Source organism: Panthera pardus, unplaced genomic scaffold (assembly GCF_024362965.1).
Source record: "Panthera pardus isolate Hobbes unplaced genomic scaffold, ASM2436296v1 HiC_scaffold_16, whole genome shotgun sequence".
Lineage (NCBI taxonomy): Eukaryota > Metazoa > Chordata > Mammalia > Carnivora > Felidae > Panthera > Panthera pardus.
Genome location: NW_026526721.1, coordinates 108,290,202 through 108,315,874, shown reverse-complemented (window position 1 = coordinate 108,315,874; position 25,673 = coordinate 108,290,202). Strand labels below are relative to the sequence as shown.

Here is a 25,673-nt window from a genome sequence, read left to right as displayed (position 1 = left end):
GTTTATATGAAAATCAAAAGACTCAGAATAGCCAACTCAATATCAAAGAAGAAGAATAACACTAGCAAGGTTGTGGAGCAATGAGAACTCTCCTTCATTGCTGATGGGAATGCAAAATAGTACAGCCACTCTTGAAGACATTTTGGAAGTTTCTTACAAAACTAAATATATTCTTATGCCATAGGATCTAGTAATCATGCTCCTTGGTATTTATCAAAATGAATTGAAAACTTATGTCTATACAAAAACCTGCACACAGGTATTTATACCAAATTCAATCATAATTGCTGAAACTTGGAAGCAACTAAGATGTCCTTCAGTAGGTGAATCAGTAAACTATGGTGCAACCAGACAATGGAATATTTTCAGCACTAAAAAGAAATGAGCTATTATACTCTGAAAAGACATGAAAGAAATTTAAATGCATATTACTAAGTGAAAGAAGCCAGTATGAATATGCTATATGATTCCAAGCATATGACATTATGAAAAAGGTAAAACTAATGGAGGTAGTAAACAGATCATGGTTTCCAGGGTTTGCTGGAGGTAGGAATGAATAGGCAGAGCACAAAGGATTTTTAGGGCATTGAAACTATTCTGTGTGATACTACAATGGTGCATACTTATCATTGTACATTCATCAAAACATCAAGACTCTATAATGCCAAGCATGAACTCTAATGTGAACTACGAATTTTGAGTGATGATGTGCCAACATGGGTTATAAATTATAATAAATGTTATGTCAATAGTGGAGGAAGTTGTGCATATGGGGGAGGAGGGACAGAGAGTATACGGGAACTCTATCTCCTACTCAATTTTGCTGTGAATTTAAAACTCTTTAAAAGACAGTTCATTAATTTTTTAAAGTGCGGTATTCATGGATATCATATGTACAGCAACATAACTTTCTAATTCTTTCCTTCCATTTTCAACTACCATATGTAATAAGTTTCTAATCGTTTGGACATCTGAGACAAAACCAGTATATCATGTCTCAGCATTTCTACCAGCTTGTGACTCCCTAAACACAAGTCCCTATTGTCATAATACTAGTACCCAGATGAATGCCTAGCCCAGAGTAGATGTTAACTAAATGTCTATTAAAGGCTTCAGGAAAAGCAATGGTAGGGGAAAGAAAGGGGAAAGAAAACCATAGTAGGAGTTGCAGTAACCTTACTTGGCTATTTCCTACCCCCCCATGACCTTGGGTAAATCACATGTCCATTGAGATTCATTTTTGGTATCTATAAAATGGAGATAACCTCCACTCCTTGTGAAATTGTAAGGACCAAATGAGATGCACCACCTATAAAAGTCTTTTTAAGTTGCAGAATGCTTTAAAAAAAATCAGCTACGGGGCACCTGGGTGGCGCAGTCGGTTAAGCGTCCGACTTCAGCCAGGTCACGATCTCACGGTCTGTGAGTTCGAGCCCCGCGTCAGGCTCTGGGCTGATGGCTCGGAGCCTGGAGCCTGTTTCCGATTCTGTGTCTCCCTCTCTCTCTGCCCCTCCCCCGTTCATGCTCTGTCTCTCTCTGTCCCAAAAATAAATAAAAAACGTTGAAAAAAAAAATTAAAAAAAAAAATCAGCTACTCTTACTCATGGTAAATGACTAGACAGATACTACATTAAAAGGGAAAGAAAAGGAAGAAAGGGCTGGATGGAAACAAGGAAATGAGAAAATTAAAGGAAAACAAAGATATACTCAGTTATCACCATTCAAACAACTTGGAACAAGGTTCCGTACCTCTTCCTCCTTCCATGCACACAACAAACGGATACCAGACACATGCTTTCTTTCACATTTTCCTCATGTTCTCTTACTCACCAATTTTTCAAATGTTTACCAAATGCAAATAGGTACCAGGCCTTGAGCTAGGAAAAGGGCACAAGGCACAATCACAGTCCTCAGAGAGGTCTAAGTCTAGTGGAAGAAACAGACATGTGAACAGATTTATACATTGGAGTGGAATCAAAGCCCCCCACCTCCCACAAAACCCTAATGGGTTGGGTACAGGTAGGGGAAAGGAGATGACGCAGAAAGTTCTCTAGGGGAAAGGATCCCCCAGGACACATCATGGAAAATGTAGTCAGCAAAGAAGGAAAGGGCATTCCAAGACAGAGGAAACTAGGCGGTGGAAACAGACAAGGGCATCAAATCAAAGAAGACCTTGTATGCAAGGCTATGGAAGCTTATTTCATATATGATGGGGATCCACTAAAGGGTTTTAAGATGGCTTGGTCAGATTTATATTAAGAAGCTTTACTTTCAACCTCTGTGGATATTGCTATTGCTGGAGACAACTCTCCCAGGCACCTGTTGCCGCTCAGCCTTGGAACAGTCTGTCTGGTCTCTAAGAAAGGAGTCAGATGAGAAACTTTGACACTTCACAGGGCTTGCTGTAGACACACTTTGCAGAGACAGGGGGTGTCTTGCTAGTTCTCAAAAGAAAAAAAGAATTGGAAAACCTGTTAATACATTGCTTGAGATTTTACTTGCTGTGTGATGTCTTTGTGACTGAATGAGTCCCTGATCCATCCTCCAAACAAGTGAAATCCTAATCAGGAGTCTAATCTGAACACTGAAAGCTTGTATTAAAAGTCAAGCGTTATTGCTTCCTCTTCTTTATTAGCAGTCCCCACAGAGTATGTATGAATTTGCTCTCTCCTTTTTTTTCTTAAGTCCTATCAGGAGAAGAATACTACTTGTGTGGGTAACAGACACACACGGTGCTGGGGGGTGGGTCTGATAACCCATCACTTGACATCAACCATTTATGTCACCACTAGACCACTTTGAAATAGGGTTAACATCCAAATGTAAACTCTTGGATTTTTTTTTTTTTATAAGAATACCAATTCCATCAAACAAGGCAGCTAACTTCTACCCCTTTGCAAATGAATTTCAACAACTTTACATCATGCCAGTCTCTTTTAAGATAAGGGTACTTTAAAAACAAGCCAAGGCCTAAGGATACAACTTTGTAGGTTTCAAACCACCCCCAAGAAGACAAAAATATCTCAGGTTCATTAAGGGAATGAAATTGGGTCCCTCTCCCTTTCACCAGGACACAACTACCCCAACCAGCATCCCAGTGTTTGTCCAAAGAGAAGACCCTCAGCACTGGGGAAAAGTTCTGAGTTGGGGACTTAGGGCCATCAGGGCGCGATTGCTTTTCGCCCCGCTCTTTGCCCACACAACAAAGCTTCAAGTAGTCTGATTTGCTGAACCCAGCATCTTGCCTGTCCCCACGCCCAGGGCAGGATTTGGGAAGGATTATTTTTAAACTAGCAATAGCAACACAAAATGCAAGAAACTCATTACATTTGATTTCTTTTCAAGTTACCTTACAAATATGGTCTTTAAAGGCATAATGAAAACACTCAGAGACATAAATTGCTGCTTAAACCTATCCCCTGTAGAAGCTATCTTCTGCTGTGAACAGATGAAAAGGAAAATATTTCTGAGTGCTCTGGGTCCCTTACTCAGCAGTCATATATGAGCTGCAATTGAAAAAAACACTCACCAAGTGTTTAAAAATCTGCTTTAATTATATTTCCATGAATTCCAAGAAGAACATCATTGCAGTTAATATTACAAAAAAAGCAGAGAGGGACATCTGAACATGCAATAAAAAATGGATTCACAGTGAAAATAACGTATGTTGGTTCTAAAATATAGTTACGTGGCTCCGTGAAGGGAAAAGGTTTCTTCTAATTACCTATTTACTTGGATTTTATTATGAGAAAAATGTTTTGTTTTGTTTTTTTCTGCTCGACAGCTTTGGGGATGTTTTCAATCTGTGCTACAATTATTGTTAGCGTCTGACAGAAGTCCCTCGTTCTGAAAGCCATTATTTGCAGTCTATAATTTAATCAGAAAATTCAAAAGTACAACAAATAGCTTGGCAACTGTGTTCTTGTTACATACAAAGCCGTTAGCAAAAATATGTAACAAAATTTATGTAAAACAAACAATTTTGTCTCTATATACAGAAGTTTGTTTTCTCCCTCACACCCTCCCAGCCTACTCTAAAATGAGAGGGTGTGGGGGGAACAGCTACCAATCTCCTTTGAACTCTTATTCTGCCTGGGGTAGAGAAATCTTAAAAGGTAGGGTAACTCTTTCAATCTTCTTTTAGCTGAGTTATAAAAATGAGTTTGGGCTTCTGAGCGAAGAAGGAAAACTAGGAATGATGACGATAGCTTTAAAATAAAGAATGTACCCCTTTGTCCTTTGCAAAGTTTCTTAACGAACTCAGCAATTAGAGGGTAAAACTGACTACATTTGTGACTGTGATCTGAGGACACAGAGCAAAGGGGGTGGTAAAGAAACGCACACACATCATAACCCAAGCCGCTGAGAACTGTCACACCTAGGGCATGCACATATTTCTTACTGACGGCATTTACACTTCGGGGAAGAGAGATCATATGCACATGGGAAATGTCACCCCAATCTATATACAAACACATAAACAGGAAGAACATGTGGAGTCGAAGGGAGACCAAAGCACAAGTTTAAAAATACATTTTAAAATCATTTCAAAGCCAAGACCATATTTACCGAAAACTCTGACAACTCTACGGAATACCTTGTAAACACTGAAAATGCAGCTTTACGTAATTCACAGTCTCAAAAGAAAATAAATTTCTGGTTTGTCATCACTGTTTGGCTCGGTCTGCAGAACAGAATTATCCGGACAAAACTGGTCGACGTAGCCAGGGCGCAAGGCTGCGCACGCCCCTTCGGGGATGCCTCGGCCCTCTGGGCCCCCGGCTTTGGTGCTCCTCAGATAGCCTGCGATGTAGGAGCCGGTGGAGTGCCGGTTGCCCGCAGGCAGGGGCGCTGACGGCTTGTTTCGAAGAACCACTCCCCCCGCGTGGCTGGGGTTTACACCTTTTTGCTTGTTGGCTTCCTGCTTTTCCTTGGCACGACTGGCAATATTGCGCACTCTGCTCTGACTTCTGGATGACAGCTTTCTGACCAGTGCCCTGGGGAACTGGTTGGCATCCTGCTTTGAGTAGAGCACTTGACAGCCCTCGTCCTGGTCAAAAGACACAAGCTTCCGCAGCTGCTCGGTCAGGGCGTCTATAGGCTCTAAGGACTTTGTCTTCACAGTCACACCCTTCTTGTCTCTAATGCCAGTTGTAACAAAGCTCTTACTGATACACTGGTACTTGCTTTCGAAGTTGCAGGCAATGTCCTCTGACGTTAGGTCCCCCAGACTTTTGGATTTGCAAGGACTGGGCAGCTTCAGAGCAGGCAGAGGAGGATGTGTGGGCTGCTTGGGGGCGGGGGCATGCGTGGCTTCATCACTAGACAGGGGCACACAGGTCTGGTTCGTTTTTGCATCTGAATTTGAGCAGGTGTTATGCATAAAACCAGCACCCTGATAGGCTAGACAGGAAATGTTTTGATTTTTGACATCTTGAATATTGTTGAAGATTTCAGACACAGAAGAGTGGACAGTCTCTTTACAGTAGCCATTTCTCAAACCTCTTTGAAAATGTTCCACCACATCCTGACCGTACTTCAGTTTTAAAGGAGAATCAAGGTGACTTGTGTCCTCTCTTCTATATTCATAGGCTGTTATAGACAGGTTTTCTGAGTCCCCATCCATTTCCACGAGACTGCTCTCTCCAGAATTTAAACAGAGAGTGGCATCGGCTATTACATCTTCCAGCGTCGAGTCCGTGCAAGTGGCAGGGCCGTGGTTCTTTAGCATTTCCCAGTCTTTTCCATGGTTGGGACTTTTTGGTAACTGGCAGTGAGAAGTGTTAGAGGACCCAGGCAGGCTGTTTTCCACAGCCCCCGTCTTGGCCTTACCAGAAAGGTTGTCATCTGGTTTGGTTTTAGAGACAGGAGTGCAGGTAGTTTCGCAAACTGTGTGTGTGGAGTGTTTGGAGGTCTCGGGACTTGAGAAAGCAATTGGCTCAGGAGATGAGCACAGGAAGGATGACCTGGGTTTTCCCATGGAAAAGTCAGGCCTGAAAGGGAATTTTCCATCCAAGAGGGGCAAGGGAGAATGACGTGACACGGCACTGGCACCATGGACGTGAGAAACGACTGTGAGGTTTGCCTCATCACTGGCCTCCTCACACTGGCCAATCAGGGCAGAGATGGAACTGCCCGGCTCGCTCTCATTCGTTAAAGTGACATCGTCAATAAGATGGGAAATTTCACTCTCCTGCAGAACGGCAGTGGAATGTGAGTCAGGTATGTCAGAACAGAGCGTAGAGACGTCTGACAACGAAAAGGATGTTGCAGCTCGGCCCTTACGCCAGTGACCTTCCAAGTTCTTAATCTCCAAATTGCTTTGAGAGAAAATGCTTCCTGACAACGTGCTTTTCTCTTCCACAGAGCCCCCCACATTGCCACTTTCCTTGGTTTTCACACCACACAGACCTTGTGTTGGAGTAACGGCAGGATCAAGAGCCAAACGCTGCCGCGGGGAGAGGGATTGGCTGGGGCACTCATGTTCCCGGCAATCACTTGACACGTTTGCTTTGGCTCTCCCACCCTTAGGACCTGGCACTCCCCACGGTTCTCCCATGATTGCCATGCTGGCAACAGACGTGGTGGAGTTGCCTTGGCTGATGTCTTTGTGTAGGAGAGCGCTAGAGGAAGAGGACAACTTTCTGTTGAAATTTGGAAAATGTTGGTCTTTTACACTTGCCTTCCCTTTTCTTCCATCCTTATCTTCTGCTGAATGAAACAAAGAACATTTTAGGTAACATGTATCGCTTTTTATAGACCCTGCAAACACTCATGTTTGTCTTCAGACAGACAAATGGAGAATGCAGATCTGTTACATCGTGACAGAATATAGTTATGGATTGCAGAGGTTTGTAACAAAGTGTCTGTGTGATGAGTAAATGGTAAACTATATTTATAGGAATTTCACTGAAGCTTCCCTTTGAGTATCTATTACATCAGCTAAGGATGTAATATTCATTGTCAAAAAAAAAATGTCAATGAGTTACCATACTTTTACAGTGAGGATTACCTTAAGTTGTTTCCTATTCAGATTTGTACTACACAGAAGCATGGCAATAAAAATAGAACAAGACAGTTCTGTTAAACGAAGTACTGTGGTACCTGCAAGCAAGATACTATAAGCTTTCAAAGTTACACATGTATTAGTAAAAATCACAAATCATATTATCTTAAAAAACATCTTGGCAAAACAGCTACTTTAATCAGGTTCTGAAGCAGGTTAGAAGGTACAATAAATGTATTAAAATACCAGTATCTATTTGAGGTGTAAAACTAAAGACTTGGTCACCAATTCTATGCTGGTGCTAATATCTAATTTTTTGTTAATCATATTTTTGTTTTTAATACACAAATTTCATACTGCATTTTCCCCTAAAAGAGGCAGTAAAATATTGGGCACCTTATGGAAAGCTATAAAAACACAAAATTCACAATAATTTGGGCTACTCCATCATGCTTAGGATAATGCTAAGATAATATCAAATGTTCAATTATTCTTGATCTAATTAATAGCTTTTTTTAATGCTTTCAGTCAGGATATATAAAAAAGAAGAATTTATTTAACTTACCAAATACCTTCCTAACTAAAGAAAAATCCATCATAAAAAGTTTGATAAACCCCAAAATTATCAAGGAAAAAATTAAATACCCTATGATGTTACCACTCAGAGATAGCTACTGTAACCTTCTTTAGAGGGACAAAATTATATACAGAATTTTGTATTCTGCATTTTCTCCACTTTTTTTTTCTCCATTATAACTTGAATCATTGCATGGCTATGTTTGTTCTATTGTTACCATAAGTCTCATATAATATACATGAAAATGACAAACGTATATAGCTGTTAAAGGGAGGATACACACATCAACTAAATATTGCTTTCTGGGTTAACCAGTATTGATTTCTATTGAGTACAGATTTATCTTCCCCCAAAATGGGATTTTGAAATAAACTTTAAAGTATGTATTTCATCTCTTCCCTGACACTGCTCCTAGCAAAATTTCAAACCTTTAAACTCTCTTTTTCTCTTCAAATAAGCCATTCAAAAATTCATTTGTTCCCTTAGAATATCTTATAATAAAAATCCACATAAGCAAAATGAAGTTTGTGAGAAAAGAGAAGACTGAAATTAGATTGATTGATAACAGGAGTATTTTCCTAAAGTAAATAGGTATCACATCATACTTGTCTGACAAGATTCTGATTTAATTAAAACTCTTGTTGCAGAGACATCAAATGGACAGTTTTGGTGCTTAAATTACCAAGGGCGGGGGAAGGAGTCACTGACACAATTCAGGAGCTCTTTGGTACCATGCAAAGCAGGCATCATTCTTTATCAAGTTCTTGATATGAATGAAAAAGCATTATGCTCAAATTAAGAAAAAGATGGGTAATGCTTGGTCCCTATGCTTGAGGAGCCTATAACCGGACAGGAACCATGGACATGCTTCCTTCCCTGCCAGTATCCGGGGATCAAGGAAATGAGACCACAGGAAAATATCACCTGAGCTACCTCTTGAAGAAGCAAAGATTTCTCAAGTAAAGAAGATGGCGTGCTGTTAACATCTGGCTTTACTTCATTCTCCATAAACATTTCCAATCATGGAAATGTGTTATACATTGGGGAAAGAAATGCAACTACAGTTAACCTCAGAAGAATCACTATGATTCTATTTAAGCTCAGAACCATCAGTAACATTTGTACCCACTTGGTAAAACAAGATCTCTGCTCCTATTTTGCAGGTTTCACCTCCCTGCATGGCACCTCGCAGACCCACGGGCTCTGTACCATCACACCTGACCGTTCCCCTATCAATTACAAACTTCGATGTTATTTTAAGGCTTTAGGTGACTAGAAAATAGCTCTTCTACCACCCTCTTCCCAAAGTTTAAAATGCTGTCTAAAGGTAACATTAAAAATTACTTATTTTTTAGTATATTTTTACTTTGACTATAAAATGTCAACCAGGTCCTAATGGTAATCAGGGACCAGAATATGGGTTCAAAGGATTTATTCTTAGAGAAACGTAAAGCATCTTACCCAGGGAGCTTTCTTTTCCGTCAGTGTCCTTTGCTGTTTCAGATACAGGTAGTGACAAAGCCCCCAGCAGACTTTTGTCAACAGGCATAGAGACAGGGCGCTCTTGCAGACTCCGTGTGGTCCTCCTCAGGACACCATCCTGATCTCTTGCAGCCTCAGACACAGAATCCTTTATCTCTACCATTTCTTGGAAGCCCATTTTGCTCTTTTTTCTGCCTTTGGCTGGAGCACTGGCGGTGCGTCGCAGAATTCTATCTCCAATTGATCGTTTCCGAACATAATGGGAATTGTTTTCTGAAGAACCGTGCCTGGGATTCTTATTGAACAATCCCTTCAGACCTTGGAGCTGTCTGTTCTGAAGACACAAAAGAATGAAGCACAAGTTAAGCAAATCCCATTGTGGCAACCGCTTGCCTTTGACATGACAGCTCCATGAAAAATGAACACAAAACAAAATTTTACAGTCATTGAAGTATATTCAAACCAAGAAAATGGCAGCTCACAGCATGTCTACACAACACCATGCATGTCTTATTGACCTTACTTTGTGAGGAGGCAGCCTTCCATTTTCACAACCAAGCTACCCAGAAGTTTCCTACCCAGAGATGATGAGGTGATAGGAAAAGTTTCCACACTTAATAGACTGTTATGAACTTCGGCCGCCTTAACGCAAGAGATGCATGTTTCAAAGTGGTAAGCAGGAAATGGAGTGATATGAGAGAGCATGCTGCCATAACCATTTAAAAAGAAATATGTCGGCAAGAACAAAGCACCATGCTGACAAACTACCTTTGTAGCTCCTAGAAAGTGCAATATAGTATAACTGGGGTTGAGTATTAAAGGACTCCACTGCAAGGGAAAAAAACAAAACACAACAAAACACAATTTGGGCTCATTCAAGAAAAGTGGCACAAGTAAAAACCAAGGAGAAGAATAAAAATGCTTCTATAAACCCTTTCTTCCACTTTCGGTGAGTGTTAGTCACAGGTTCATTTGCTGCTCAGCTCATCACCTCCGCATTGTGGATTATGTATCCCAACCCAAATACACCTTGAAAGTAATATATAATGTGACTTGAGGAAGACATCTATGTAGGAACATGGAAATCCTATGGAACACTTTCTTTTTCACATTTTAATTTATTTCTGGTTCAAGTTTTAAACAAATTCTGAATTTTATTGTTTCCCTCAAGCCTGATAAATGCTAGAGATACTACTACTTTGTTAACCTGGGATTCCTAGAAATTCAAGAATCATTTTCTAACGTTTACATTTGTGTGCAATTGTGCCAGAGGAAGCATTTCAACAAACAGCATGGGCAGAAACCAAGGATTAAACACAGAACATCACAGAATAAAACTTCACTACTCTTAGAAATTAGAATCCTTAGTGCCCCTCCCATACCGGCCGATGTACAGCTAAACATAATACCCTCTAATTCAGCCTGAATTGGTCCACTCCCTAGAATTTGGCTTGCAGTTACAACAGTATTAATATTAACCAACATTTTTGAACATTTACTATATGGTAGGCAGCTTTCTAAGGATAAGGATAGCGTATTGACGAGGTAGGTACTATTTTTACCCTACATTTATAGCTGAGGAAGATAAGGCACAGAGAATATATAGAAGTCTACAGGAGACTTTGTAATAAAGAACACTGGACATTCCAAGGTGCTAGTCAATGCTCTTACAGTCCCTCCAAATCACATCTGGTCCTGGAAATTCATTCTAGTGGCCAAATCCCCAATTACTTGGTGTGCCTACAGGATAGCCTATTGATTTGTAAACCTCAAGTGAGCTGTGTACTGAAGAGAACAGCACGAGGAGAAAAATAGGTTACATTTTTATAGTCTATTTCTTAAAAGAAAGAGTCCTTATAAAGTCCTTAAAATTCCCGTGGGTGGGGAGTTTTAGGTTTTCAGTTAAATACAAAGGCACCAAATGAACACCTCCTGCCTAGAACTGGCTAGAATCACAGTCTGGTTAGTACTCGTAATTCATCAAACATCTGAGACACTACATTTCCTGCTGCAGCCAGCTAGGTCTTCTTAAGTATTTAAATAAAATTTAACGTTTAACTATATATTTATTGTTTTAGTGAAACAAATGATCATCTGAGAGAATAGCAGCTTTCTCATAAGCCCAGAGAGCCCCCCTGGGTGGAAGCAATGAGTACACACCCCAGAACAATGGAAGGAACACATGTGGATCAAGATGGGACCTGATAGGATAGCACACTGGGCTCGCTAGGCTTCTCAATAGTTTTCTGCTAAAGAACAGCTTTGTCAAGATGTATGTTCCTTTTAAGCAATCAGTCAAAAAATAAGTTTGTTAAGGACCGCATTGTTGTTGCATGTGGCTTTAAGCACTACAATCTTTCTCACCTTTCCATAGATTTCATTGATTGTTATGTGGACAAATATGGATGCTTCTGTCAGTCCTTCCAAATAGACATGCCGGTAGCCTGATAAAAGCAGAGAAAAGAGTTTCCTTTTACTTGAACTTACATTTGGCTTTCCCATTGGTGCAACTGAATTAAGTATTTGACTTTACTATAATTCTGTACATTTCATAAAACATGTCAACACTCATATAATACATAGTTTATATATCATATATGCCATATGTTGTGTATATCACATATCATATATTAAGTTTTCCAAAGAAAACTGAATGGTCAGCCTAGAAAGGAAAAGCCAGCCTATACCTACCCGGCACTAAGCTGCTGAAGGTCACGGTTCTTTGTCCAACAAAGTCTCGTCCAATCGGATCATGATCCCACACAAGGAACCGAACCAAAGCTATTTCTGGCATGTGTACTGTAAATGTCAGGGTTTCTTCCCACACAGGGTTAAATCCTCAGAGAAATAGGAAGAGAAAAATCAGAAAAGCAAAGGGCTTGACTAAAAATGAATTGGCAGCATCGCCTGCAAAGCAGACTGAAAATTGCTTGCAATGGTTATTAAACTCGTGAAGATGACCAAGCCACTCCAGGATGCCTTCCTGAAATAAACCCTTGGAATTTGCCCCATTGCCAGAAAATAATTGGTAGGAAAATTGCCTGTAAGTGATTACATCCATTCTAATAATCTTTGATGCCAAACTGCATTGTAGGGAAAGTTCCTTTAGGCAATTTCAGAATGCTTCAGTAAGCTCAAAAAGTACCTTTAGTAGTGGTCTAAGAATAATGCTTTAGGAAAAAGAAAAGAAAAAAGGAGAAAGAAAGAAAGAAAGAAAGAAAGAAAGAAAGAAAGAAAGAAAGAAAGAAAGAAAGAAAGAAAGAAAGAAAGAAAAGAAAAGAAAAAGAGAGAGAAAGAAAAAAAGAAAAAGAGAGAGAAAGAGATACTTTGCCAAATATAATCATGCTTCTCACCCACAAAAGATTCTGCTACTATAATAATCACCAGCAAACATTTTATAAGGTCCTGTGCAGGTTCCAATGCCACTGTACATATGGCATCTTACTTAATTCTTATGGCAATCCTCTAAGGATGGCAAGACAGGGTTTTGGGTTTTTTCTAATTCAGAAAAAATACATGCTATTTTTCAAAACTACACAACTTTTTTAAATTACACAAGTTATAAATGCTTTTTTTAAGGTAAGAAATGTAAGTATTTATAAGTCATTTTGTAGTTGAGAAAATTGATATTCCGAGAAAAGAATACACCTAAAGTCACACTGGTTACAGAGCTGAATTAGACTACACCCTATTGTTTTCCAGTGGCTTCTCATGAAGCTAGACCTTAATACATGAAAGATGTATTTTCATAGCCATTGAAAATAAATAGAAAGATATATAATTTAACTCATATTCTCAAAGTAAAAATACACTTATTTCTTGATAAAATTTTCTCAGACAAAATAATTATATAAACTGCTAAAAATTCAAATACTCTGTAAATTTGTTTCTCTTTTCTAAAAATGCAAATAAGTTTTATCAAATACAGCAGTCAGGAGGCATCAGCCACCTGACCCTATTAAATGCCTCAGAAAAGGAAGTAATTATGGACTGAAATCACTGAGATGCCCCTCCTGAACAAGAGAAGAGATTATGTTTTTGTTAACTTAGTAATGACCTCTCAATTACTTCTGAGACTAAAACAAAAACAAAAACAAAAACCAGAAAAAAACACACCACCAATGGGCATTGGTAGGAAAATGCAATATAGGAAGTTTGCTTCCTTTAAGCATGTCATTTCCTAAAGTCATAGGCTTATGCTATTCTTGAATCCCCAAATTCCTTTCCTTAAACTAGAAAATACCTAGGGTCTCACTATGAACCTCTAATTTCCTGAATGTTTTGAGCACTGAGGTTTAGAGTTCAAGTATTAATGACTAGAGACTGAAAAAAAAATAGGTATGCCACAATGTTTGTCAAATATATGAACAAACCCCATTTAAGAAGATTACCAAGAAAAAGACATGAGGCTTGGGTAAAGAAAGCTTTGTTTTACATCATGACCAGAATACAAGAATGCTGTCAATAGACCAGATGCACATATCAAGAAGTCAACTTGCCAGTGCATGCTGCACTTGCCTTTAGAGTTTTACATGCTCCAGAAAAAGAATGAAAAATCATCAAGACATGTAGGCTTCATGAATGAGAGCTTTGAAGCAACTATGTCATGAAAACACAGAGGCATTTTCCTAATTTTTAACCCAGCCCTTCAAAATAACATTTATTCTCTTCATTAGGGAAAACACACACACACACACACACACACACACACACACACACACACACACAATTTGCTTCAAAAGCAAAGAATTTAGGAGCCTAGATTACAACATCCACCAGAACATACCATGCACCAAACCCACACTTACTCAGTTTTATGTGTTTAAAAGATTTTAACATAAAATTCAGATGGCAGTTACAAATTTTAGGGATCTGTTTCTTTTCCACATAGATAAATTTTTCTTTTTCAGTACAAATTTTGTTTTTAGAGCTTCTTGATAAAAAGTAAACAGATTATGAGGGCACCTGGGTGGCTCAGTCGGTTAAGCGCCCGACTTCAGCTCAGGTCAATGATCTCGCAGTTTGAGCTCCGCGTCAGGCTCTGTGTTGACAGCTCAGAGCCTCGAGCCTGCTTCTGATTCTGTTTCCCTATCTCTCTGCACCGCAGCCACCCACCCACCCCCCGCCCCCACCCCCACTTGCACTCTCTCTCTCTCTCTCTCTTTCAAAATAAATAAATAAATAAATAACCATTAAAAAAAGAAAAGCAAACAGATTATCATCTTACCATTGTCATCTACTACACGAGTTTGATCTTTACAGCAGTCTACTGGCAATCCAATAATTTCAACTTCGACAAAAGGATCAATGATCTACGTAAATAAAGAGAGTATTATTACAACTGATACATTTCTACGTGTGTGTTAATTGAGAATATTGGCCACATTTCAACAGCAAACCATTTTATTAGGTGCTTACTAAGAAAGAGAAACTGAACAACAGATTTAGATATACGAAACATAACCAGAAGATTAAATTTTTGTTTGCCAGTATTTACTGATGCTACACAAATTTTATCCAATGAACCCACAAGTCCAGTTCAAGGTATATACCCAATAGAAATGAGACCTTTTGTCCATGCTCAGAGCAGCCATATTCATAATAGTCACACACTGGAAACAACCTACATGTGTATCATGAGTAGGAGGGATGAATTGTGGACTATTCATTTAATGACTATCATACAGCAATGAAAAAAAGTTCTGGTACAGAGACATAACGTTGAGCAATTCAGACATAGAACAGAATATACTAGGGGTGCCTAGCTGGCTCAGTTGGAAGAGCTTGCAACTCTTGATCTCAGGGTCGTGAACTTGAGCCCCACAGTGGGTATAGAGATTATTTAAAAAATAAAATCTTAAAAAAAAAGGAGTACATACTGTAAGAGTCCATTTACATACAAGTTGATCATAGCACAATTAATCTGTTGTGATAGGGGCTGGTGTTTGATTTGGGGGTTGGGAATAGATATTTACTGGAAGAGTGAATAGAAGCCTTCTGGGGGGGGGGGGTTCTCAGATGTTCTGTCTGGATCTGGGTTGCATAAACAATAATTAATCAAGCTATCCACATTTGATTTGTGCACTTTACTGTATTTAAATCAACTGAGTACTATAATGTAACTTTAAATTTTTTTTTAATGTTTATTTATTTTTGAGAGAGACAGACAGTGTGAACAGAGGAGGGCCAGAGAGAGAGGAAGACACAGAATCTGAAGCAGGCTCTGGCTCCGAGCTGTCAGCACAGAGCCTGATGAGACCATGGCCTGAGCTGAAGTCAGACACTTAACTGCTCTTTTAATGTTACATTAGGTCAAAAAATTAAAAGACTAAGAAGGAATCAATAGAAAAACTGAATGCTTAGTCTTCTTTCCCACATTCCCCACATCCCCTAGCCTCCAGAAGGGATCCTGATTTTATCATGCAAATAAGCTCTTTTATCATGCAAGTTCTGGATAATGAGCAATGAAAGACTGGAACCTAAAGACTCCAGAAAGAGCAGATTTAAAAGTGTAAAGGAGAGACTAATGAAGTCTGAGAAAACATGTTCTAGGAACTGGGGACGTAAGGGGAATATGGTGTTTTGGGGGGAGCTTCAGGAAATAAGAGCTAGAAGAATGCTGGAAAAACATGCTGAGAAAATTGGGTGGATACACATACTTTTTGTCTACTACATAAACTCTGATGTTTATTCATTTTCAATAGGGCATTTTATGCTAGAGGTTTTTCCTTTGAATAGAACCCTGTGCTAAAACTGGACAATTGGGTAGCTCAGATTTTGGGGGGCAACTAATAAGTATGACTTCTGACTTCTGTTCATAAGGACTTCAAGAAAACCACAGACTTGAAGAGCAACTTCCTACTTCAAAACTTGGCTCCTGTGCTGCCTTAGGCAAGTATCTGTGCTTCAGTTTCCTCAAATGCAAACTTGAGACACCAGTGTCTGCTTCCACATACGGTAATCCAGCTGAGATGCTGGAAGAACAGAATTGGATGGTTGGCAGCAAGACTGGAAAGAGGTGTGGGAGGTAGAAGTCCGAGGAGATGGTAATATATCATATGTGGAGAGCAAAGACAAGATGAAAATTTAAGATGACAATCAGTTTTCTGAATGAAAGCAAGACTAATGGTTATTTCATTCTCAGACGGATAAACAACGTGAGAGATCATGGGTTGAGAATTCAGGGAGCCTGGATAGGGGGAAAAACTGTATCTTTATCTTCTCTTTATTTTCATTAGCTTATGACTAAAGCCCAATATAATAGTACTAGAATTGTAATTTTGTATCTGGTAGAAATCATGGATGCTTTTGTGTCCTATTACAGTTGTTGCAGAAATTTCCATGTATCATCTACATTTATCACGGCTTCAAAATTCTATTAGTTAATAAACCAACCCCTAGATCCTGCTATTTATTGCATTAATAGATATATGCATATCACAATTTATTTTTAATATTTTGATAAGTGAATTTCAATATAACTGATTTCCAGTATATCCCTACATATTTTATTTTATGCATCAAAATTTTTATTCTGAGAAGGGGTCCAGATGGCCACATTATATACCAAAGGGTTCCATGGCTCAAGAAAAGTTGAAATCTCCTGATAGAGAACCTTATAAGCCCAGTTAAGGAGATTGGGTTTTATTTTAATGACCAAAAAAACCATATTTCCTCATATATATAAAAAATTACTCTAACTCCCCCACACTATATATTAGTTACAAAGGTAAAGAGATAACTAGACAATGAAAAACACCTGGAAGAAACCCCCTATTCAAGTAATGTGATCAATCACTGAATAAAGTGACATCACACAGATCCTGATGTGATGTACTGAGAAGGACACAACGTTGCCCAGGGAGTACTCCTGACAAATACATTTATGTTTATTCCATTCATGAAGAAGCAATCAGGACATTAAATTCAAATTGAAGGACTTTCTAAAAATAACTGACTTGGGCATTTTGTAAAATGTCGATATCATGAAAACAAAACAAGAAAGCCGGAGGACTGCTGTAGAATTTAAAAGGACCAGAGAGGGGCACCTGGGTGTCTCAGTCAGTTAAGCCTCCGACTTCGGCTCAGGTTATGATCTCACAGTTTGTGAGTTCGAGCCCCGCATCAGGCTCTGTGCTGACAGCTCAGAGCCTGGAGTCTGCTTCAGATTCTGTGATTCCCTCTCTCTCTGATCCTCCCCCCTTCATGCTCTGCCTCTCTCTGTCTCTCAAAAATAAACAAACATTTAAAAATGTTGTTGTTGTTTAAAAAAAAAAGGGGGCCAGAGAGAAATGACAATTAAAAGCAATGTGTGATCCTTGATTGGATCCTGAATACATAAAGAAAAAAAAAAGGCCATAAGGACAATTTGGGGATAACTGGAGAAAACTGAATATTGATTTTATATTAGATAATATTATTGCATGAATGTTAAAAGTCATGCCTTTATTATGGCTATACAGGAGAACGTTCTTATTTTTAGGAGATAAATGCTGAAGATGGTATGTATTTAGGGGTGAAAGGTCATAATGCCAACAATTTATTCTCAAATGACTGCAAAGAAATGCAAATGTGTGTATTTGCACTTGTGTGTATATGTATATATATATATGTATATGTATATACATATACACACACATAAAATATACTTATGCACACATATATAAATACATTTACACATGAAAGAGAGAGAAAGGAAATGTAACAAATTTTGTAATTTTATAAGTGAATCTAGGTGCTGGAGATGTGGCATTAATTTTACTATTCCAACTTTTCTGAGGTTTAAAATTTTCAAAATAAAAAGTTTGAGAGAAAAAGTAAGAAGTGAGTCCTCATTTTTGCAGACAGTGAAGAAAAGAAAGAAGGAAAGGAGAGGTAAGGATACATATTCTGACACTGCCCAATTACTCCTACTGCTTAGAGGACAGAATGGCCACAGGGAGACCAGTCAGCTGGGAGGTTACCACAGCAAAACTGACAAGAGACAATGGTGGTGTGGATTAGGCTGGAGGCAACGGAGATGGAACAAATGGTCCCATATGAAGCTCCTACTTTCTGAGAAGTAGGACACGGTGCCATCTGTTGAAGATGAGAAGGAAGTGATGAGAACACAGGTTCGAGGAGAGAGAAGGCTGGAAATGGCCACTGTGGAGAATGGGAACGAAGGTTGACAAGGTGAGGTGGATGGCCACAGGGTATCACGGGTCAGCTGAGATTTGCAACACAGAGCTTACGGTGGAACCCAACACCAGAGCTGTGTGGTGTCCCCAGTCAACATTCAAGATCCAGGCAAAAAGCCTGGGGTGATAGACCTTCTCTGAGAAGAAGGACATGAGCATGCCTCCAAAATAGAAGGTACACTGCATTCCAGAAGGAACCATGTGTGCTTTGCCAATAAGTCAGTTGATATCTGATGAGCTGAGGTCAGTGCTCATTTGTGAACACATACACATACACACATAGAGAGTGAGAGAGACAGAGAATTCTGAAGATATTTCAGATACAATATAAACATAATAAAATAATCACGTAATTAACATGTTCATACATGTGGCTTACCTCGCCTCGGTCTCCAAACATGGAGTCTGGAGGTTTGGGGAGTTGCTGTCCGCTGATCACTTTCAGGATGAGCTGCTTTTTGGGGTTGGCAGGAAGTGGATCACCAGAGAAAGGGTTGAAAGTACCTAAGCCAAATAAAGCAGAGGTTAAAATCTGAGGCTGGTAACATGGGAACACACACACACACACACACACACACACACACACACACACACAGTTTAAGCATGTAGAACAAAGAAACGACAAATGCTGAATTACTACAGTGTTTTTTAGAGAAAAGAAATGATCACATAACTATCAGTGTGGCTTTTGACCGAAGGCAATGCCAGCTGGCATTTCTATAGCTGTGGTTTTTGCTAGAATCCATGCTCCCAAAGGCAAAAGAATGGGCCAATTTGAAACATCTGTGATGCAATTATCAATCATGGCATGAGGGAAGAGAAGCATGTTATTGGAATGCCAATAGTGTAGAGAAGAAGAGCAGTTATGTCAGATGTGAATAATCCCCTAACTTAAACTATCATAGGTATAGACAGTGAATATAACAAACGGAAAGAAGACCTGAAACTGAGTAAATAGAAGAGTAAGAAAACATGCAAAGCATAAAATCCAGAAGGCACATCTGTCAACGCTTTTTTACCTGAATTGTTAAAAAGCCAATTTGGAAATTTTTAAAAGAATTTTAATGAGCAGAGCCAAAAAGAAGTGTTTCTTGATCTAACGCTACATTATCTTTTCTTTTTTGTTAGCGCTAACAAAGACTAAAAGGGCTTGATACAATTGTTTCAGGTGGTATTTTAATTTTGCTAGCAGGTTTCAGACTCGCTTATACTCACGGAGTTTCTGAAAGACAGGGCTCAGACCTTAGAAGGCAGCACAATTTATAAGTGATGCCCAGGGAGTATCACGCTGGGACACTGGATTTCAGATAATGATCCATGGCTATCCATGTCCCTCTTAACATAAAAAACCTCACAAGAGAACATTCTAAACACCATGCTACCCAAACATTAAACAGTTGTTTAATTTGCATGCCAATACCTTAACCTATCTATTTTTTTAAAAATCATGTTGCAGGGGCACCTGGGTGGCTCAGTCGGTTAAGTGGATGCCTTCGGCTCAGGTGATGATCTCATGGTTCACAGATTCGAGCCCCACATCAGGCTTTCTGTTGTCAGTGCAGACCCTGCTTCCGATCCTGTTTCCCTCTCTCTCTCTCTCTCTCTGCCCCTCCCCACATGCTCTCTCTCTCTCAAAAGTAAATCAGTATCAAAATTTTTTTGTAAGAATCATGTTGGAGAACACTGATGTATCACATTTTGCAGAGAGTTCCTTCAATAAGGTTACCTGCATTCAGAGAGACAACCGTGAAATGAACACACACCTTTGCACATTTGCTGGGGTTTGAGGACATAGCCACAATTGCCATTTGTCTTGAATTTGGCTCGGTTTAACTGCATCATTCGCCCTTCAGACTGGTAGTTCAGTGCCACTGTGCAAGTTCAAAGTTTGAGAGAATTAGGCAAGACAGCAGCATAGAGTCAGGACATACGGAGAACCGCTTCTTCCCAAGGCATACGCACCTAGCTGGCAGCCTGCGTTCCAGTACGGCAGAGGGTTGAAGTTACTGGAATCAATGCGGTAGGCAGAGGGGTAAATCCTCGTGAGCTGCTTTTGGTTATAAATCATGAACTGCTCCGATTTCTGCTGAACCACCTGATGTGCTCTTGTTTCGCTAAATGATAACACATTCCCTGTGGTTCCTGGCAGTTTTTAATAAAGGAAAAAGAAAAGTGAGAGCCCCTGCCAAGAAAACACCAGTCACCAAGGACTTTTACCTATGCCAGATTATACCCATAATAAAATGCAGAGCAAAAGAGTGAATTCAACCAGAGTAGCAGTAGCTTCTAACCAAGAAAGATCCATAAAACCCCATTCTTTAGCCATTTTGAGGACTCTTTAGCCATTTTGAGGCCAAATCAGAGGTGCACGTCTGGCTGGCATAACTGCATGTTTCTGAGTCCCCTGTTCTCCCAGGAATTCAAAACATGTCACTAATTCATGCCTATCTGGCTAGTATGATGAGGGCTGGCACAAAAATTGCTTTTTAGGGGCATGAGTCCAACAGAGTATCTTTGCCAAAGATATAGACAGTCATGGATAAATAAAACTATGAAACTTATTCCTGACCACAGGGAGACATTCACTGAAGGCATTCATCTACAAAACATTCATGTGAAACACATATTAACGGATAGCATTCAGGGTCCAAGAAAATAAAAGACCAATTCCAAAAAAGAAAAAAAAGGGTTTTAATGTTAACTTAGATAGAATTATGAGTAGGAGTAATAGTGGAGGAAGATTTGTAAAGAGCATTATAAAAAAATAAAATCTCGGAAACAAGAACCATCATCCACCCTCCATACATACAATGAGAAATACAAAGGGAGGTGAAAGAACCGGAAGCCTATATTAACGTTTCCTGACTATCATCAGGAGGTGTCAATCCAGGGCCAAGGTGGCTGCCAATTTGAGGGTCATGATGGAGGTAACCTCCCACCAAGCATTCAATTTCCTACCCTTTCCTCCCAATCCCATGTCTATAATGCCCCTACTACTCCTATCCCTTCACCAAACATCCACACCCTACCTCAAAATGACCAGCCATATGTGTTCTGAAAGAAGCCAGCCTAAATAAAGAACCAAACTTGCCCAGAGCCTCATTCCCATTTCAGGGTTTACTCTGACAAGCTAAATATGTTGGAACCCAGACTGAGGGACACAGCTCATATAGCCAAGGAGCTGAACTACAGAGTCTTGCTGGGCCAGCTGGGCCAGAACCATACCCACACTGCATGTTCATTGGAGCACACAGTTTCCCAGGGTCCCTGTTGTCCTCAGGATTGTATACCCTTAGATATTAAATGCTGGCCAAATGACTGCCAGTTACACTCTAGAGATGGAACTTGGGATGATCATGTATACAAGATAGAGGCAAAGAAATAAGAACATTGCAGTTTTTAATTAGATGATTTCCCTCATATAGACTCTTTCCTTATCACATATATTTTATTGACATACTTATTAACAAAGTTTACATATGTCAAGCATACTAAAAATAATCTTCTGCAGATTTTGATGAGCAATGCTTTAAACAAGCTAGGAAGAAATACGCTCTTTTTGACAAGCCACATTCAGATGCAGAAACACTATAATCAGTACCACTGTTTTCTACGTCTCTCCACATAAATATGGACACATTATCATTAAGATGACCTTACTAATTAGGCACATATAAATTAGCATATGAATAGATTTGAGTTGCTTTGCATTGGGATAAGACATGCATTCATTATTTAATGCTCATTTTGTGGCCACACACACACCACACACACGACAAAAACTCCTAACTTCAAGAGCTAAAGAGTACTCAATATTATTTTCCATTAAGCTAAGAGAATTATGATTACTTAAAGTATTTATTAGAAATTATATTCCTCTAGGGGCACCTGGGTGGCTCAGTCGATTAAGTGTCCAATTCTCGGTTTCATCTCAGGTCATGATCTCATAGTTTGTGAGTTCGAGCCCTGCATCGGGCACTGTGTTGACAATGCGGAGCCTGCTTGGGATTCTCTCTCTGTCCCTCTCTCTTGGCCCCTCCCTTGGTCTCTCTCTTTCTCTCTCTCAAAAATAAATAAATAAAAACTTTTTAAAAATTAAAAAAAGAAATTATATTCCTCTAAACCAAATACACCTGTAACACCATTAAACCACTCACTGAGTTTATTTTCTAGCTATGGGTGGTTATTATAAGGATGCGTTGTTCACTTGCTAAGAAAACCAGTTTCTCATGTTCCCTCATGTGAAATTACTTTTCTTTTAATTGTCACCATTTGAAGAAGGAATCAACACAAAAGGTAAGAAAATCTGTACACAGAAAAAGATACACTTGTGGAATGGGAAAAACAAAAAAGATCTGAGGAAAGAATCCTGGAGGTTTGTAATGGACAGAAGACTCACCAAAATGTCATTTTTCCTTCACTAAGACTTGTTGGGAAAATGAGAGATTTTTAACTTATATTTCATTCCACTAAAATTAAAATTAGATTGAAAAGCCACATGACTGTACTTCATTTCCATAAGCATATTCAGTAACTGAACAAAACAGAAATGAGAAGGGAAGAGGGTAAAGAAGAGCAGAAAAGTCCAGGGTAAGAACACCTGTGACTAGGATTTCTCAACTCAACACAAGGCAAATAATAGGTGAAAAACAGTGAAAAGTCCGTCCTTCTGAAATCCCTGCTCTTTCTGCTAAAACTTCAATTTGTGCATGAAATTATGTTCATCAAAATTGGGGTGCCTGGGTGGCTTAGTCAGCTAAGTGTCTGACTCTTGATTTCTACTCAGGTCATGATCTCACAGTTCATGAGTTCAAAGCCCCACATCAGGCTCTGCACTCTGGGATTCTCTCTCTCTCTCTCTCTCTCTCTCTCTCTCTCTCTCTCTCTCTTTCTCTCTCTCTGCCCCTTCCCCACTCTATCTGGGGTGCTCTCGCTCTCTCTCTCTCAAAAATAAACATTTAAAAATAAATAAATGAATAAATACTTTTCATCAAAGTAAAAACTTCCAATGAGAAAATATGGGGCTTTTTAGGGTGCTATTTTAGTCAATTAATTTCTTCTTTCTTCTGGTCATTCACACTAGGAACGTCCATCTGTTACCTGGCCACCAAACTAGGTCAGGTCTCCATAGTTCACGCCTTGGACAAGACCTTGCTGTAATGCATTTGTCTTTGCAGAATAATGAAGTCCTCCTCAGCCCTGAAGGAAATTTCTCTAGCTCCAGCCAATCAGGCAACCACAGTAATCAATATACTCCTCCTGGTGAACTAAGCATTATACTGGCAGTCAGTTTCCTGACACTTACGTTGGATTCTACACAGTTCCAGAAACGTGTGCTGATGATTAACAAACAGTTGACAAAGAAAGGTCAAGAATTTATCCTAGAAGAAAAACTCAGTCCTTACCATCATCCACAATGTCTTGGGCTGCCACGGAGTTTGTATACACCACCAAGTCAGAGAGCTCTCGGCAGAGCTTCATTGTTTTCCTTCGGCGACCCAACCTGTGAAATACACACCCAAGACTAAATGTCATTGTAGAGCTGGAAGACGTTTGGGCTTTTGGTTACTCAACCTTCCCTAGCTCCTAATGGAGCCAGGATTAGGACCCAAGTTTGATTCCTAGTTCAGCTCTCTTTCCATCACCACACCCTAACTCATGTGGTTTTATTCAATGCTCATCTGAGAATCACAAATTATGTATTTGTGAGTTCTGTCGTGAAGGGCTTGATTGCCATTGTTACCCAGCTAGTGAGGAACACCAGAGTTTACTGGACATCTCCTCCACTTTGGCAGGAGAACCTGGACTTCTATTTGAGAACATTCACAGCAGAGGTCTCCTGGAAGGTGATCCCATCACTCTTATATCCTTTACTGTAGATATGTGTTCAATTTTCTGTACCCTAAGGGTAGGAACCACACACATCCTCTCTGCCCTCACTAGTTACTCTTTTATGTATGAACATTCCATCAAAGTGAAGCTAAATATAAAATTTAACTGAGCACTAAATGTCATCCATTCCTACATGCTCTTAATTTCATTTAATTTCAGTCTTTCAATAAAGACACAGGGGTGTGTGTGTGCATTTATCTATGATAAAATTTACATTCCTCTGTGACTCTACTGTATACACAAACTGCCAGAAAATCATCTTACTCATCTGAAATTCTATTGGCAATAATAAAAAAAAGTAGCTAATATTTTTGAGTGCTTAGTTCATTGGAATAGGGATTATTGGGCTAAGTAGTTTACTTCCTTTAATCTTTACAATGAGTCTAAGAAATAGATACATATGAGAAGCCTAACTTGCCCCATGTTAATGCTGAAGGAGCAAGAGTTTCAAGTCTGGCTGATCTCAGATGCCTGGCTCTTAACATGTGCTCATGACCCATCTTCTCCTTTAGTCACCTAGGAGAGCCCCCGTACTAGCTCATGTGGCCCCTCTCTCTTCTCTATAGCTACTGCTTGGGAAGAGTGTCAGGCACAGTGTAAGTCCCTTACATGTCTTATTATCTCATACCCAGTTGATCTTCACATGTCCTGCTGCACTGAGCACTTGACCATGTGACTTGATTCTCTAGATACATACAACGAAGCCAAGCTGATGGGGGTGGAGAGGCTCTAGGAGTCTGAGCAAAAAAACGTGGACATTCTTACCTGTACAGCTGGCCAGTTTCCTTGCCAGAATTCTGCTGTGTGTCTTCCTCATCATCAGTACTATAAGACTTAGACCGTGATTTTGTGGTTTTCTGCCGGAAAAATCACAGTAAACTTAACAACAAACTCACTGCATCAGGTACATCTACAATGTATGGAGAATGGACTGGGCATTAGAATATATACAAAAAGGACAATTACCTGGAAGAAAACAAATTAACCAAATATTGCACCTTGCCTTACTATCAATAACAAACATGCCTATGGTCATAATCATATTAGAATATTAAGGCAAAACTGAGGGTTTCATGCTTTAAGACTGACTTCTAAGCCACATAAGCTGTAGATTTTAGAAAGACTTTATTAGTCATGCATTGAAGGTCTCCATGAATGGAAGGGTCAGAGTTGTCACATCTATTTAAATGACTGTAAGGGGATAAAATATTCTCTTATTTAGGAAACTTACTACTCCTGCTGACTCAAAAAAGGCAAATTTGATTAAAAAAAGACAGTAGTAATTTTTTTTCACGAATAACTTTTTCCTGCTTTTGATCAGCATGCATTCAAATAACTGCCTAAATCAAACTGCACTTTTGAGATTGTGGTCCATTTTAATTTCTAGCAAAAGGATGAAAATTATTACCCACAGGATTTAGGCTGAAAGGCTGTAGGACTAAAGGCTGTCAGAAAAAAAGCCTTTTTGGAATGATGCAGTTTCATCCCAACACATTAGCGATAACCCCAATATTTATCAATACGTAACAGAAAAACA

General features: G+C 39.4%; 1 protein-coding gene across 10 annotated transcripts in view; it reads right to left on the bottom strand.

Moving 5' to 3' along the window:
* Positions 1 to 3,533: 3,533 nt before the first annotated feature.
* The window catches only part of PLCH1 (phospholipase C eta 1), a 218,128-nt gene continuing 195,988 nt past the window's right edge, over positions 3,534 to 25,673 (bottom strand). For 5 of the 10 annotated variants that reach the window (XM_053903686.1, XM_019440131.2, XM_053903687.1 and 2 more), the window contains 11 exons: positions 24,902 to 24,993; positions 23,650 to 23,747; positions 20,207 to 20,386; positions 20,008 to 20,115; positions 18,624 to 18,748; positions 14,293 to 14,377; positions 11,757 to 11,903; positions 11,430 to 11,509; positions 9,834 to 9,893; positions 9,045 to 9,399; positions 3,534 to 6,711 (listed from right to left, as the gene is read on the bottom strand). In XM_053903686.1, coding sequence (XP_053759661.1) covers positions 4,631 to 6,711; positions 9,045 to 9,399; positions 9,834 to 9,893; positions 11,430 to 11,509; positions 11,757 to 11,903; positions 14,293 to 14,377; positions 18,624 to 18,748; positions 20,008 to 20,115; positions 20,207 to 20,386; positions 23,650 to 23,747; positions 24,902 to 24,993 — 3,411 coding nt within the window. In that variant the 3' untranslated portion in view covers positions 3,534 to 4,630. Of the gene's footprint in view, positions 6,712 to 7,012; positions 7,041 to 9,044; positions 9,400 to 9,833; positions 9,894 to 11,429; positions 11,510 to 11,756; positions 11,904 to 14,292; positions 14,378 to 18,623; positions 18,749 to 20,007; positions 20,116 to 20,206; positions 20,387 to 23,649; positions 23,748 to 24,901; positions 24,994 to 25,673 lie in introns of all 10 variants that reach the window. The other 5 variants (XM_053903692.1, XM_053903691.1, XM_053903688.1 and 2 more) reach the window with 5 other exon arrangements.